General features: G+C 44.9%; 1 protein-coding gene across 1 annotated transcript in view; it reads left to right on the plus strand.

The window, feature by feature from the left end:
- Positions 1 to 14,504, plus strand: part of ST8SIA6 (ST8 alpha-N-acetyl-neuraminide alpha-2,8-sialyltransferase 6) — a gene marked incomplete at its 3' end in the record, with an annotated part of 146,555 nt that overhangs the window by 38,352 nt on the left and 93,699 nt on the right. The window contains exon 3 of the mRNA XM_079769804.1: positions 13,438 to 13,524. Coding sequence (XP_079625930.1) covers positions 13,438 to 13,524 — 87 coding nt within the window. The remainder of the gene's footprint in view (positions 1 to 13,437; positions 13,525 to 14,504) is intronic.

The raw sequence follows: 14,504 nt of genomic DNA on the forward strand, positions 1-14,504 counted from the left end.
CCTGGTTCCCACCAACTGCCCTTCCCTGCAGGCCCGGTCGCCCCCAACTTACCTCCTCTGGCAGCCTGGTCACCCCTAACTACCCTCCTCTGCAGGCTTGATCACCCCCAACTGCCCTCCCTTGCAGGCCTGGTCCTTCCCAACTGCCCACCCCTGATTGTCTGATCACTCACAACTGCCCTCCCCTGCTGGCCTGATCCCTCCCAACTGCCCTCCCCTGCTGGCCATCTTGTGTCCACATGGGGGCAGCCATCTTTGACCACATGGGGGCAGCCATCTTGTGTGTTGGAGTGACCGTCAATTTGCACATTACTCTTTTATTAGATAGGATATTGAGTTGACAGAGAAATTTATTCACTTTTTAGTTGGGATGGAGAACTTTTTTATTGAGATTGCATAGCTAATGTGGACACTTAAATATGAATTTTAACTGACATTTCCAACTCATACCCATTGGCCTTTTCTTAGAAAAGGCTAGCATCCTTCAACTATTATCTAGTTTGCTTGAACAACGCCCATTGGGGGGGTTGTGTTTGGAAGGCCAAGTGGAGGTATTAGCAATGGTGGAGACTACTTGTGTGTTTTCTGTAGTGGAGCTCTGGGTAGGATGAGCCCTGAACCTGATTCAGAAAAGCAATTATGTTCAATGTTCTCAGTACCATTAATCTCATATTATTTCCTTTGTTGAGCTTTTCATCTGAAAAGTTAAAACACACACACACACACACACACACACACACACACACACACAATAACAAACACTTATTAGCAATATGGTAATTTAGCTGTTTTTACCCTTAGAGTTTTTCAAATAGTTTCCTTGTTTTCCCCTCTAATGCTTCTGGCCATAAGACAGTAACACATTTCTTGAAAGTCTAGATTGTTATGAAAAAATTGTTAGGGCAGAAGAACTTGATCCATGAGGCATTTAAGACTTTGTTACTCTAAGTATGATCCTCAGTCCAGCAGGATTGGCATCATCGGGGATCGTTAGAAATGCAGACTATCAGGCCCCACCCAGATCTCCTAAACCAGAGTCTGCATGTTAGTAAATTTGCCAGGTGGTTCATGGGTGCATTGCCGTTCGAGAAGCAGTGATTCAAGAGGCCTGCCATGACAATGAGGGCTCTCTGGTCCAATCACTGTGCTGTGCATTTTCATACATTATTTCTTATAAACTGCACCACATCTAGCACAGAGATGGTATTATGTCCATTTTGGGAATGAAACTAAAAGCATAGAGGGGTTAACTAACTTCCTTGGAGCTAAGCATCTAGTGTGTAGCAGACCAGGGATCTGAACTCTGTTCAGGTTGCCACCCAAGTTTATCCTCTTGATCAGGGTAATGTGTTTATTCAACTGGGAAATGTTTTCAGCACTCTGATCCAGAGTGTTAAAATATAATTTTAATAAAATCATGTCTCTCATACTGATGTGAAAATGAACACTTTTTAAAGATTTTATTTAGCTCATCAGTGAGAAAATGGGTAAGGTGTTGCAACCAGATCAAAGGCACAGATGCATTTATAGGTCAGGGATCTTGGGATGAATTTGCAAATGGAGGCAAACTAATTTTTCCACTGTGGGGGAGAGTTGTCTCTCCACTGGACATAACTTATTTGCATGCCTATAGACGAGAATTATTTTGCATTGCTGTCAGCTAGCTACAATTTATAGAATTGCAAAATAGCTCTGTTAAAAAAATTATTCATGACACTTGTTAAAATGGTAAGACAGACTTTGTTCAGTTCTACTGTGATAGGTATAAGGATCATTGCAGTGGTGCAGTGGGGGACAGAGATTGAGCTCTACTCTAAATTCAACAAGGAAATGTGGGAATGTATAGCAAAGGAGCAGGCCAGGGGTCAGTGGATAGTCTTAAACAAGATTCAGCTGAGTAAATTTTAAAGATCTTATTAGCTTTGAATTATTCAGTGGTTCATGAATTGGGAAGCATCCTATCTAGCAAATAGAGAAGAGTTTCAAAGAACTATGGAAAAGGAAAGGCTTTTAAAGGCAGAAAGGGAATGGGATAAGGAAGTTTTTAAATAAAGAGTGTAAAAGGTAGATTGTTTTATGCTTAGGTTACGTTCCTGTGTGGGATGGAAGGGGTTTATAAGGCCAATTACCTCACTGGTGCTGACCAGGTAATTCCAGATTGACTGGTTAAAGTTTAGAGGCTAAGACTGCAATTAGGTTAAGTATTAAGTCTTGGTTTGCTGATGTGGGACTTAGCACAAGTGACTCCATTTTGGGCCTGATACTTGTTTTTTTGTTTTGTTTGTTTTGTTTTGGTTTGTTGTTGTTATTGTTGTTTTTAACAATGGAAAATTACTAAGAGGAAACATCAAGGGTAAGAAGTGATTCAACTAACCTGGCCTGACAGGATTCTTGCTGATGTCAGGCCAGGATGATTGGATATCACCTAGGATGATGAGAGATGAGGAATTCTGTCAGATATTGAGGGCGATCACATGTGGAGGATGAGGATTTATGGCTAAACGGACTTTGCAAGCTTCTTGCTAAAATTAAGCTCTGAAAGCCATGCCCAAGGATTGGGCCTAGTTGAAAAAGAGCTCAGAGGAGCCTCACTAGAGCTTGGTCAAGGAGAGAAACTTTGTCAGCAAACATGGACTCAGAATCAGTTAACCTGAAGGGGGGACAGGGGAGGCGTGCTGTAGACAATGAATAGCTCTCCATTGAAGGATGAATTTTTCCCTACAAGGGGAGGTCGAATAGCACAATGTTAAGACCAGAGAACCATGGTGTCTAGGTTCAAAACTCCAGTCCAGTTCTAACTAGTAGAGTAGGGTTAGGTATGTTCTTTATTCCTATGGTGTCTTATTTTCCTCTTCAGTAAAACACACAGTGCCTACCTTGTCTATTCGTTGAGAGGTATTAATGAGATGACAGCTGTGTAAGGTGTTTCAAACAGTACCAGGCATCTAAGGACCATCCAGTAGATGTTTTGATTGTTATCTTCATCCTTAACCAGGAGGTATATCATAATTTTTGCATCAAGGTATATGGACATTGGTATTAAAAACATACTCAGTTTATTCCAGGTTTTCAAATTCAAAGCACCTTAAAGAGAGCTCAGAACAACCTTGGCTGTGTAGAGTAAGAAAGTTTTGTTGGAGGTGGGTTAGAAAAGACTTAGAAAGCTGCACTGTAGATGAATTCTACCCTGACTCTGCACTGAGCTTTTCTCTAGCCCCCAAAGGTCTCGCACTTAAGGACCAGTGAAACGAGACACCAGTGCCCAGTGATTGTCATTTGTTTTCTTCCCAATCAGTTCCTTTAAACATTTTATCTCTACTTTGCCAAAGGCTCATTTCCTATTTAGTATCCTACTCTTGTCCACCTGGATTAAAAATTTTAATAAATCTCTATATTAGAATTCAAATTTCTCAAGTAAGTTAATGCTTCTGGTTTGCTCCAAAAGGCTCAAGTGAAGCCAGGCCCACCTGTTCCTCTTGAGGCACGCAGTGGAGTGGAGGGGACTGAAATTCAGAGGAAGTGAGGGTCTATCAGGTCATTGCTGTGGATTTTTCCTTTAACATTATAGTGATAGGCAGTGATACTGTTAATGGGTTAGGGAAATTTTGTGCGTCAATGGATAACTGGTGTATTCTTCAGATCACACACCCCTGAGTTATCTAGTCCTAATCCTTTGGGAGCAATTTTACAACACTGTAAGTTGTAGTTAACGCAGAGCAATGCAAAATAATTCTTGTCTATACATATGCAAATTACATCCTATTTGGTGGAGGTACAATTGACTTCTGTGCAGCCCCTCCCCCCAACAATTTTGCCGCCGTTTGCACATTCACCTGTTTTATAAATGTATCTGTGTGTCTATGCTTAGGCTTCTCCTGCTTTCCTCATTATGTACAAAGCGCACTCTGCAATGTGTGTTCATTTTATATTTGTAGGGTATTTGTGATTTTACATTTTTGAAAACTATCTTTCAACAATGGTAGGGGGGCTGGAATACATTATGGCAACTAATTTAGTAGTAAAGAGCTAGCTAATTATTCTTTGGCAACTGAAGGCAGGTAAAAGTTAAGAGAAAGCCAAATTAACAGAGATTATTTGCAGATTTTTTTGCAAGTTCAGTTGGCTTCAGTGTTCCTGTATAAAAGGTTAAGTTTATGTAGTCATTTTAAAAGCAGTTTCTATATTTTGAATTAAATGAGATCTACCAAAACACAGATTCATGGTTTCTTGAGGTTAATATGATTATGGAAAATAGCCAGCATTCATTCTGCAAACTCAGCATGGTAGGCATGTGTTTACCTGACTGTCCTCATCAGACTCTTTGTTCCACGGCAGAAGGGACACTGTCTTGTTCACTGTCCTATTTCCAGCAGCCACCATTCTCAGTGGCACCTAGTATGGGTTCCAATGATACCTGGTGAATGACTGAACAAAGACACAGGCCAGGGTCTGCCCATCTCTGTAGGCACCAAGACTTGGTTCTGTAGTTCCTGTGTACGGTTGGTATGTCAAAGGCAGATTTGTGTTAACCAAACTCATAGGCAGGCAATTTATAAACCAAAATACCAATTATAGAGAGTAATCAGACTACGCAGTGGGCTGGATGCATCCTGTTCTCTCTCAGGGAAATTACATGGGCACATCATAGCCAGCAATTTGCTTGATGAGCGCGAAGTCAGAACACAAGTGGCCACTATCGCCTCTGTGCCAGAGGCAGGCCAGCCTGTTGCACTTCTTTACAGGGGGATTTCTGCTGGTGGTCAGCAAAGGGGGAGGAGCAGGAGAAGTATATGGAAGAACTCTAATTCTTTGGGCTTTCCATTTTAGGCTGCATTTCCCATCTGTTAAGAAATTCTTTCTTCAGAGAGAATAACATTAATTTGGTTTTAAGCTTTTCATTGAGATTCACAATCCAGTTTTGCCCCCTTTATGGCTACTGTAGGTAGAATTTGAATGTTCTTGAAACTTCTTAGTCGCCTACAGGCAGATTATTTGGAGGGACGTTTCACCGGTCCAGAGGCCTGATTGCACTAATTACAAGTAATGCTCAGAAGGTGAGGTAACTCTATTTCAGAGGTCCTTGAGGATGCCCAGTAATTATTAATAACATTGTTTTGTACGGATCAAATCACTTGTTTATTTGTTTTAGAGATATTCTTTGCATTATCAGAATCTTAATTTTTATTCCTTTTCCAGGAGTCTCTTAGATTCTTGCTATTCTGTGAAATCTTGCCAGGTGGCTTTGTAAACCGATCACTTTCAACTCAGAACTGACCTATAAAGAGAGAATTGCTAAAAAGCAGATCAACCACACAGATGATGATAGAAGAAATGCTTGTTTTTGTGTATATTTTCCCCCCAATCGCATTAAAGATGTTTAGAAGTGATGAAAATGTGCCCGAAGGCTTGGTTGCCTAAACAAATAAATTCTATAATTAAATAATGAAAGCAGTCAGAATCCATAACATGACTTGCAAGGAATGGAGAAAGAGAAATTTGTATCATTTAATGTTTAGCAAACGGTCAATAAAAGATGAGTCATGGTCAGGGGCTCTGTATGTCAAACTAAGGAGTGTGGAGCATTTCCTGAAGCGGATGGGGGTCATGGAAGGTCTTGGAGCAGGGACACGACATGATCAAATGCACATGAGGCCACTCATCTCAGGGACAGTGAGGATGGAGCAGAAGGGAAAAGAGGTTGGTTGAGATGTTTAGAGAAACAAGCAGGTTGCGAAGACAAGAGGCCTGGAGAGAGTCCTGGGAAATACTGTAACTGAATACCAACCATTTGCTTTAAAGTAACAGACAGAAAAAGGAGAACCATGGAGACACCAACACTTATAGATTGATCCGAGAAAGAACCTACAAAAGGTCCCTGATCAGCAGTCAGAGGTAGAAAAACAGAGAAAGGACTGTGATGGGAACAGATGCAGAGTGAGCTGTCAGTGGTTCCAGTTCTTCTGGGGGATGAAGGAAGAGGACTGCAATGTGCCTTGAATTTGGAGATGCTTTCCAAGAATGGGTTAGTGGATTTGTAGGTAAAGGAAAGGGTCAGAAGTGGGTTGCAGTTTGAAGGAGGAGCAAGGCGTTAGGTAGGAGAGAATAGCAGAATGAGTTGTTTGGCTTGTTTTTTACTTTGAGATGGTAGAGAATGAGCGTGAGAAGGAGGAGACAGTGGACGGGAAAAGCTAAAGATCCAGTAAAGAGAAAAATGAAAGGATAGGCCTGGATCTTAGAGGAGACAGGGAGGGATATGATGGCAGGTGGCTTGTCCCTCTGTAAGAGGAGAGACACTATTCTCTCTGAGATGAAGATGAGGATGGCTTATAGTTAAACATCAATTCATACCAGGCAGCGTCATTTTTTTCTGAACTAGGATTAAATAAGTTAGGAAGACACAGAATGGTGAAGACAGCAGAACAGTGAATGTAGAAAGGAGCTATTGAAGGAAGTGGAGGGAGGAGGTGGCTGGCAATATGTTATAGAATTGTTAAGGTGATCAAAAGGCCAAGCAAAATTGACACCATGAGTTTATCAAAGCTCCAACCCACCTACTGTGTGATTTCTCTCCCCAGCAGTCCTGAGGGCTTAACTACAGGAATTATTATTCCAGGAGTTCTACTACTCTCTTATCACAGATTTGTCAGGCAAGTGTGATAAAATATCAAGGGAACTGGGAACTGAGTGCTGGCAAGATGCTACAAATGCTACACATGAGCAGACAAGCAGTCTTACATAGTGACAAATGGGCAGAGATTGTGGTCTTATAATGGAGCGATTGGATAGGCATCGGTGGGGCAGTGGGAGCCTTCTCAGCATCTGGTCTGGGAGACTTCAAGCGCTAACGGTCCACCGAGGTCTAGGGGAGGGCCAGGAGGGTGGCCACTGTTCCTTCCGTGACTTGTGTTGGGATCACTGTCTGCTGTCTAGTTTGGCAGATCACATGCGGACTGATTCTTTCTCTCTTCGCTAGCTAATTCTGGTAAGATGTTGTTACAAGGGATTTTCATCAGAAAATTGAAATTTAAAAAGTAACAGGGCTGACAGAAACGTAATTGTCATTTTGAACCCAGAGAAGTCTGGCCCCAGGGATTTTGGTTCTCACAGCTTGTCTGACAGCCCTCCCGACTCCTATGTGTTTTCTCTCCCCAGACCCAAGTGCTCAGACTGCCAACTTCAGTTAGTTTTAGGGGTCCAGTTTATAGCCTGGACTTCTTCTACCTGAATGTGAGTTCCTGGCACAGGCTGTGGTGTGCTCCACATCTGTAGCATCCTGTGCCATTGCACGTTCTTCCTGACGGAGGGGCCTTCCCAGCCGGACCCTCAGTAAGCCCTCCTGGGGTCATAAGTCAGCCCACCCTCGTTTTGTACAGTCTCTTCTTCCACCAGGTCGCCTCTGACTCCAGCTATTGGGCATTCCTACTTTCATCTCAATCACGTTCTCTCCGTCCTCTTTGACTTACCTGAGAGATGTTCCCAAATTAGAAGTGAAGGAGGATTCAGTCTAATGTCTTCATCCGCAGTGGGTGCCAACTGCACAGGGCATGTCCTCTCTTAACTCAGAACTGAGGAGATTTCTTCTTTTCCTTTTCCAAGAGCAAGTAACTCCCTCGTGGTTCTCCTCATGAGCTCAGATTCAAGAAACATCTGGTTCTCACTTATCCACACAACAGAGAGGAGTGACTCTCCAGGCTAATTGGGTGACCTAGCCCTCTCCCTGGAAGACCTCACGCGTCCCCCTTCTCCAAGGATTCCTGACATCTCTGCAGTGTCAGGTCCTCAGGAATTTTAAAACATGGCAGTTATACTATTGATTTGTGTTTCAAACACTGTTGAAAACAGCATGAACTGGGGGATCTACCTAAGGGCAGTGAGAGGGGCTATATTGGTCAGGTGTCTAATGCAGACAAACATTTGAAGTTTATGGATTAGTGTGTGAATGCTTGGACATTTCCTAGAAAGGTTTTTTTAAATTTTAAAAAAAAATTTATTGGGGTGACATTAGTCAACATGAACATATAGGTTTCATGTGTGGATTATTAATTTACAAAATCTGTATATAGGACCATGTGCCCACCACCCAAAGTCAAATCTTCTCCTGTCACCTCATATTAGGACCCCTTTCTTCCCCCAACCCCCTCCTTCTGACAACCACCACACTGCTGTTTGTGTACATAAGTTTCAGTTTTATATTCCACATATGAGTTAAATCATATAGTTCTTAGCTTTCTCTGTTTGACTTATTTCACTAAAACAACCAGGCAGCCAACCAGATGGGAGATGATATTTGCAAACAGTAGCTCTGACAAAGGTTTAATTTCCAAAATATATAAAGAACTTGTAAAACTCAACACCAAACAAATAAACAACCCAATCAAAATGTGGGCAAAGGACCTGAAAATACACCTCTCCCAAAAAGACATACAAACAGCCAATAGATACATGAAAAGATGTTCAACCTCGCTGGTAATTAGGTAAATGCAAATCAAAACTACAAGGAGATACCACGTCACACCTGTTAGAGTGGCCATTTTCAACAAGACAAGCAACAACAAGTGTTGGAGAGGTTGTGGAAAAAAGGGAGCCCTCATTCACTGCTGGTGGGAATGTAGACTGGTACAACCACTATGGAAAGCAGTTTGGCGGTTCCTCAAAACATTAACAATAGAGCTACCATAGGGTCCTAAGGAGGTTTTAATGACAATAGGTGAAAAGGAAGAAAACTGTGAAGACTCTTTGAATGAAAAGGGGACAGAAGAGAAAGAGAAAGGAGGGAGGAACTCAGTGGGCTTCCTTTTCTGTTCCTTTCACTGGGAAGTGACTTTCCATGGGTGGGAGCAGTTGCTGAGCCCTGTGGGAATAATGACCCATGTGGTTTGAGGAAATAATACAATGATGTGTTTAGGACCGTGGTCGGCAAACTGCAGCTCGCGAGCCACATGCGGCTCTTTGGCCCCTAGAGTGTGGCTCTTCCACAAAATACCACGGCCTGGGCGAGTTTATTTTGAAGAAATGGCGTTAGAAGAAGTTTAAGTTTAAAAAATTTGGCTTTCAAAAGAAATTTCAATCGTTGTACTTTTGATATTTGGCTCTGTTGACTAGTGAGTTTGCCGACCACTGGTTTAGGAGAATAAGAACACAGCATTTATTTAGTGACTTCTGTATGCCAGGTGTTTTTAAACACATCCTGTATAAACCGTAGTCTCGGTCCATTTGGGTCGCTATAACAGAATACTATAGAAAGGGTTGTTTATAAAGAGCAGACATTTATTTCTCACACTTCTGAAGGCTGAGAAAGTCAAGATCCTGACACCTGAATATCTGGGGTCTGGTGAGGTTCTAATTACTCATATGTGGCCATCTTTTCACTGTCACCTCACAGGCAGAAAGGGGCAAGGACTCTCTCAGGCCGATTTTCTAAGGGCACTAATCCCATTCGCGATGGTTCCCCCTTCATGAGTGTTATCACCTCCCAGAGCTCCACCTCTGAATACCATCATCTTGGGGAATTTCAACAAGTGAATTTAGGGAGACAAACATTCCATCTATAGCACCCCTATAACTACTTTATGGAGTAAAGATTTTAGAAAGGAAACCTTTAGGTTCAAAGACCACAGTCAGCAAGGGGAGCTCAGGTTCAAAGGCTGGTCCTAGTGACCCTTAAGATGCTGTTTCTTTTTCCTCTGATTTCATTCTCTCACTAGAGGCCTGGTGCACAAAATTCGTGCATGGGTGTGTGTGCGGGGGGGGGGGGGTGAGTGTGTGTCCCTCAGCCCAACCTGCACCCTCTCCAATCTGGGATCTCTCTCACAATCCAGGACTGCTGGCTCCCAACTGCTCGCCTGCCTGATTGCTCCTAACGGCTTCTGCCTGCCATCCTGATCACCCCCTAACCACTCCCCTGACAGCCTGATTGACACCTAACTGCTCCCTTGCCAGCCCGATTGCCCCTAACTGCCCTCCCCTACTGGACTGGTCACCCTTAACTGCCCTTCCCTGCTGGCCTGGTTGCCCCCAACTGCCCTCCCTGCTGGCCCGGTCACCCCTAACTGCCCTCCCTCGCCAGCCTGGTCCCCCCCAACTGCCCTCCCCTGCTGGTCCAGTCACCCCTAACTGCCCTCCCTTGCCAGCCTGGTCCCCCCCAACTGCCCTCCCCTGCAGGCCTGGTCCCCCCCAACTGCCCTCCTCTGCAGGCCTGGTCCCCCCCAACTGCCTTCCCCTGCAGGCCTGGTCGCTCCCAACTGCCTTCCCCTGCTGTCCTGATCGCCCCCAACTGCCCTCCCTTGCAGGCCTGGTTCCCCCCAACTGCCCTCCCCTGCAGGCCTGGTCCCCCCCAACTGCCCTCCCCTATTGGCCTTGTCCCTCCCAGCTGCCCTCCTCTGCAGGCCTGGTCCCCCCCAACTGCCCTCCCCTGCAGGCCTGGTTGCTCCCAACTGCCCTCCCCTGCTGGCCTGATCGCTCCCAACTGCCTTCCCTTGCAGGTCTGGTTCCCCCCAACTTCCCTCCCTGCAGGTCTGGTTCCCCCCAACTGCCCTCCCTGCAGGCCTGGTCATCCCCAACTGCCCTCCCCTGCAGGCCTGGTCCCCCCCAACTGCCCTTCCCTGCTGGCCTGATTGCCCCCAACTGCCCTCCCTTGCAGGCCTGGTTCCCCCCAACTGCCCTCCCCTGCAGGCCTGGTCACCCCCAACTGCCCTCCCCTGCAGGCCTGGTCCCCCCCAACTGCCCTTCCCTGCTGGCCATCTTGTGGTGGCCATCTTGTGTGTTGGAGTGATGGTCAATTTGCATATTACCTATTTATTATATAGGATTGCCACTTTACCCCTGACACTTCACTTGCCTTCCATGCGTCGTCTGTGATTTAGTTGGGCAAAACTGTTTTGACTTTTTATTATCAAAGATACTCTCCAATTTAAGGAAAGTTATATGACATTAAATCCTATGGGTGCTTGCTTGTTACAGTTTTACAATTCAATATTGCAAAGCCATCATAATTCAAAGCACTGCTGGCTTGGTAATTCACTTCATTAACGGTGCTGCCCGAATAAAATACACAGCCAATTAGAAATAAACAAATCCTTGGAAAGTATGATTACACATTCAGGAAGCACAGAAGGTGAGGCATGTAGACAGAAGGAGGGAGATGAAGGAAGGCAGTGGGGGAGGGGAGAAAAATCATATCAGGATAAAGAGGGATTTTATGAGCCCATATGTACTCTTTGCACAGTGTTTTGGGAAGGCATTTCTGAGAAATATTGGGAGAATTAATTGTGGAACTTTCTTGTTTATATCTCTGCCTGTACACCTCCTGCTCCCTCACCTCCCATATCCAATTTATGTTGAAGTCCTGTCAGTCTTATCTCCAGAATGGATCTTACATCTGGTAGCTGCTCTCAGGCTGCTGGGCGGTGTGGTGCCCAGGGCCACGTCTGGATCCTCTCTTTCTGGGCACTCAGGACAGGCGCTCTTTTCTGACTCCCACGTTGCGATCAGGCCGGGCATGTGACTGGTTCTGGCCGGGCTGGAGCATTCAGACCCAGGGCACGGCTGCATCCGGCGTCTTCCGCTGCAGCAGGGATGGGAGCAGGCTGCCGACATGAAGGTGCACAGCGGCCCTGGGAAGCCGCCCAGTCATGCAGTGGGCATTTCCTGAGCAAGTAACAGAGTTTTGTCTTGTAAAACAACTGTGAGTTGGGTGTTTCTTATGACATCACAGTCTCAGTGGCCATCATCTCTCTCCTAGAACCCTCCTAACTTTATCACATTTTCTGTATCCGACTTCCTCTCATTTCATTCTTCTCTGTAGTGAACCTCTTAAAACATATGTTGGGTCACATCACTCTCCTGCCCCAAACCTTCCATTGCTCCTTATGCAGATAAATGCACAACATGGTTCACCAGGCCTGCGTGCTCCGGCCCCTATTTACTCCAAACACCCGTTAGCCTTTAGCTGTGAGACCCACCTGCCTTCTTCCACTTCCTCAAACATTCTGGGTTACTCCCCATTCTAGGGCCTCTGCACATGCTTTTCCCTCGGCCTGAATGTCCCCCTCCCCGTCCCCCAAACACACGCTTCCCAAAGTTCATCTAGTTCATTTGCATTATCCTTGAAATCATCACCTAAAGGATACCATCTTAGGGGCCCCTCAGTATGCAGGGGTCTCCCCATTACTCTCCTCCAAGGCACCCACTGCTGTTTTAATGATCCTAATCACAGCTCATAATTCTATACTATACTCATTTGTGTGGTTTTTTTTGTTTGTTTGTTTGATGTATCTTTCTCCCTAACCAGACTGTAAGCTCCACTAGGGAAAGGGACCATGATTGCTTTATCCACCACCACATCCTAAGCCTCCTGTGCCTGGCCCCCAGCCCATATTAAGTTGTCTTCGGCAAATACCTTCAGGATGGTCAAATAAATGGATTAACAGTAGTCAGAGTTGTATGAACAATTTGAAGGCTAAGGAAAATGACAAATACACGTTTTTGAGCATTTACTATATCAGGCATGGTGTCAAGTGCTTTACATCCACTTCTATGTGTACATATCATGACAATAACACTATGAGGGAAGGACTAGAGATGTGGAAACTGATGCCTGGAGTGGTTCAGTAGCACGCACATGTCCACGAGTCTCATAGGTAGCCTGACTCCATAACCCCTTGCTTTTTTGCTGCAGTTAGTCCTTATTGGAGGATATTTTTTCCATTGATTTTAGATAGAGTGGAAGAGAGGGAAGGAGAGAAACATCGATGTGAGAGAGATACATTGATTGATTGATTGACTGCCTCCCACACGTGCCCGACTGGGGCCAGATTGAACCTGCAACCCAGGTACATGAACTTGACTAGGAATCGAACCAGAGACCCTCCGGTGCTCTGGCTGAGGCTCTAACTACTGAGAAACTCTGGCCAGGGCCTTACTTTTTGATTGGGTTTTGTTCCAGCTCCAGTTTTTCAAGTTCATAAAGCAATAGCTATCAGGAGCTTGCTATTGCAAAAGGCCCTATTTCATGGCTACTATAATAATCAAAGGCCAGATTTACTTTGTATCTTTCTGGAGAGAACTGTTGATCTCCTTTGTCTGCATGCCTCCTACCAGCGACAGCTTTTAAAAATAAAGTCTGCTCACACACACAATGGTTAAACTCTTCAATAACACGTTCATTGCCACACAATAACCTCAAAATAGGAAAACATGAAAATGTAACATTTTCCCAAAGGAGTTCTTTTCTTTTTGACATTATAGTGTGAGATTTTTTCTTTAGACCCAACAGAAGTGAAAATATCAATTTCCTTTTCCACCGAGAAATCTAATAATGGAATACACACCAGACTTCATTTGAGCACACTTTAGCAATTAAACCTGGTTTCTGTTAACAGCATCTTGTAAGCTCTCATTTTAAACCAGCCTTTCTTTAAAATCTCTCCCGTGAAACAGCACCTACCTGAATAAGTTGCTCCAGCCCGCGGAGAGGTGCACGAATCTGCAAGATGGCTTCCAGGCGCTCTCCAACAAGACGAAAAGGTAAGTTCGACACTTTTATATTCTAAATATCTTATAGCATGTTTGAAATCCTCTGGAACCTAAGACTGTGTTCCTGCTCAGGCCTGACCTTGAGCTTGGATGCTCCCGTGGGTGAGGAGGACAGGCCGGGAGCCAAACAGGGCGGCCCAGGGCCAGACCCTGGCGGCAGGGACCCAGCCTGCCCTGGGTCCACATTCAGTAAGAACTCTGTGCAGTTCTGCAGCTGAACTTCATAGGCCCTCAGTCTTTTTAAGAACCCTGTAAACACTCTGGACCGGACTTTAGAAAAATGCACACTTCTATTAAAGTGCTTACAGTCCCAAAGGGTTAGCAGATGTACCCCAAATCCCGGCTGTGGCTCACTTCCCCACACCTGACAACCCTGTATTTCTAGAGTGTTCTGGGCACCTTCTTCTCCAAACTGGGGAAAAGGAGGTCTAAAAGCTACAGAGCTTCAGACACAGAAGTGCCTCGGTGGCCTGGGGTCAGAGGGCAGCGGCCCTGCCTTGCTCCTGTCACGTGGGAAGGAACAGGGGCTGACGTTGCCGGCCAAGAAGGCGCCTTTGGGGTGGGGCCTGTGGGTACACCTGTGATCGCCCTTAAAAAACTCACCGCAGTTGCATTTTGCTGTGGGCTTGACCGACAAAGGTGGAAGGTTATTCAGGTGAGAGGTACAGCGGGTTTCCTCAGGCCGGTTCATGCAGGGGGCCCAGTGACCTTCCCTCCTCCATATTGTTATATGTTTTCTCTTTTCCCCCCTGAAAATCTCTCTCTCTCTCTCTCTCACTCTCTCTCTCTCTCTCTCTCTCTCTCTCTCTCTCTCTCTCTCTCACACACACACACACACACATTTCTTCCACTTTTATTTTATTTATTTTTATTTTATTTATTTATTAATTTTTTTATTGTTTAAAGTATTACACATAGTAGTACATATATCTCCTTCCCTCCCCATTGACCTCCCCCCAGCCTCCCCTACC

Source organism: Cnephaeus nilssonii, assembly GCF_951640355.1.
Source record: "Cnephaeus nilssonii genome assembly, chromosome: 1".
NCBI lineage: Eukaryota > Metazoa > Chordata > Mammalia > Chiroptera > Vespertilionidae > Cnephaeus > Cnephaeus nilssonii.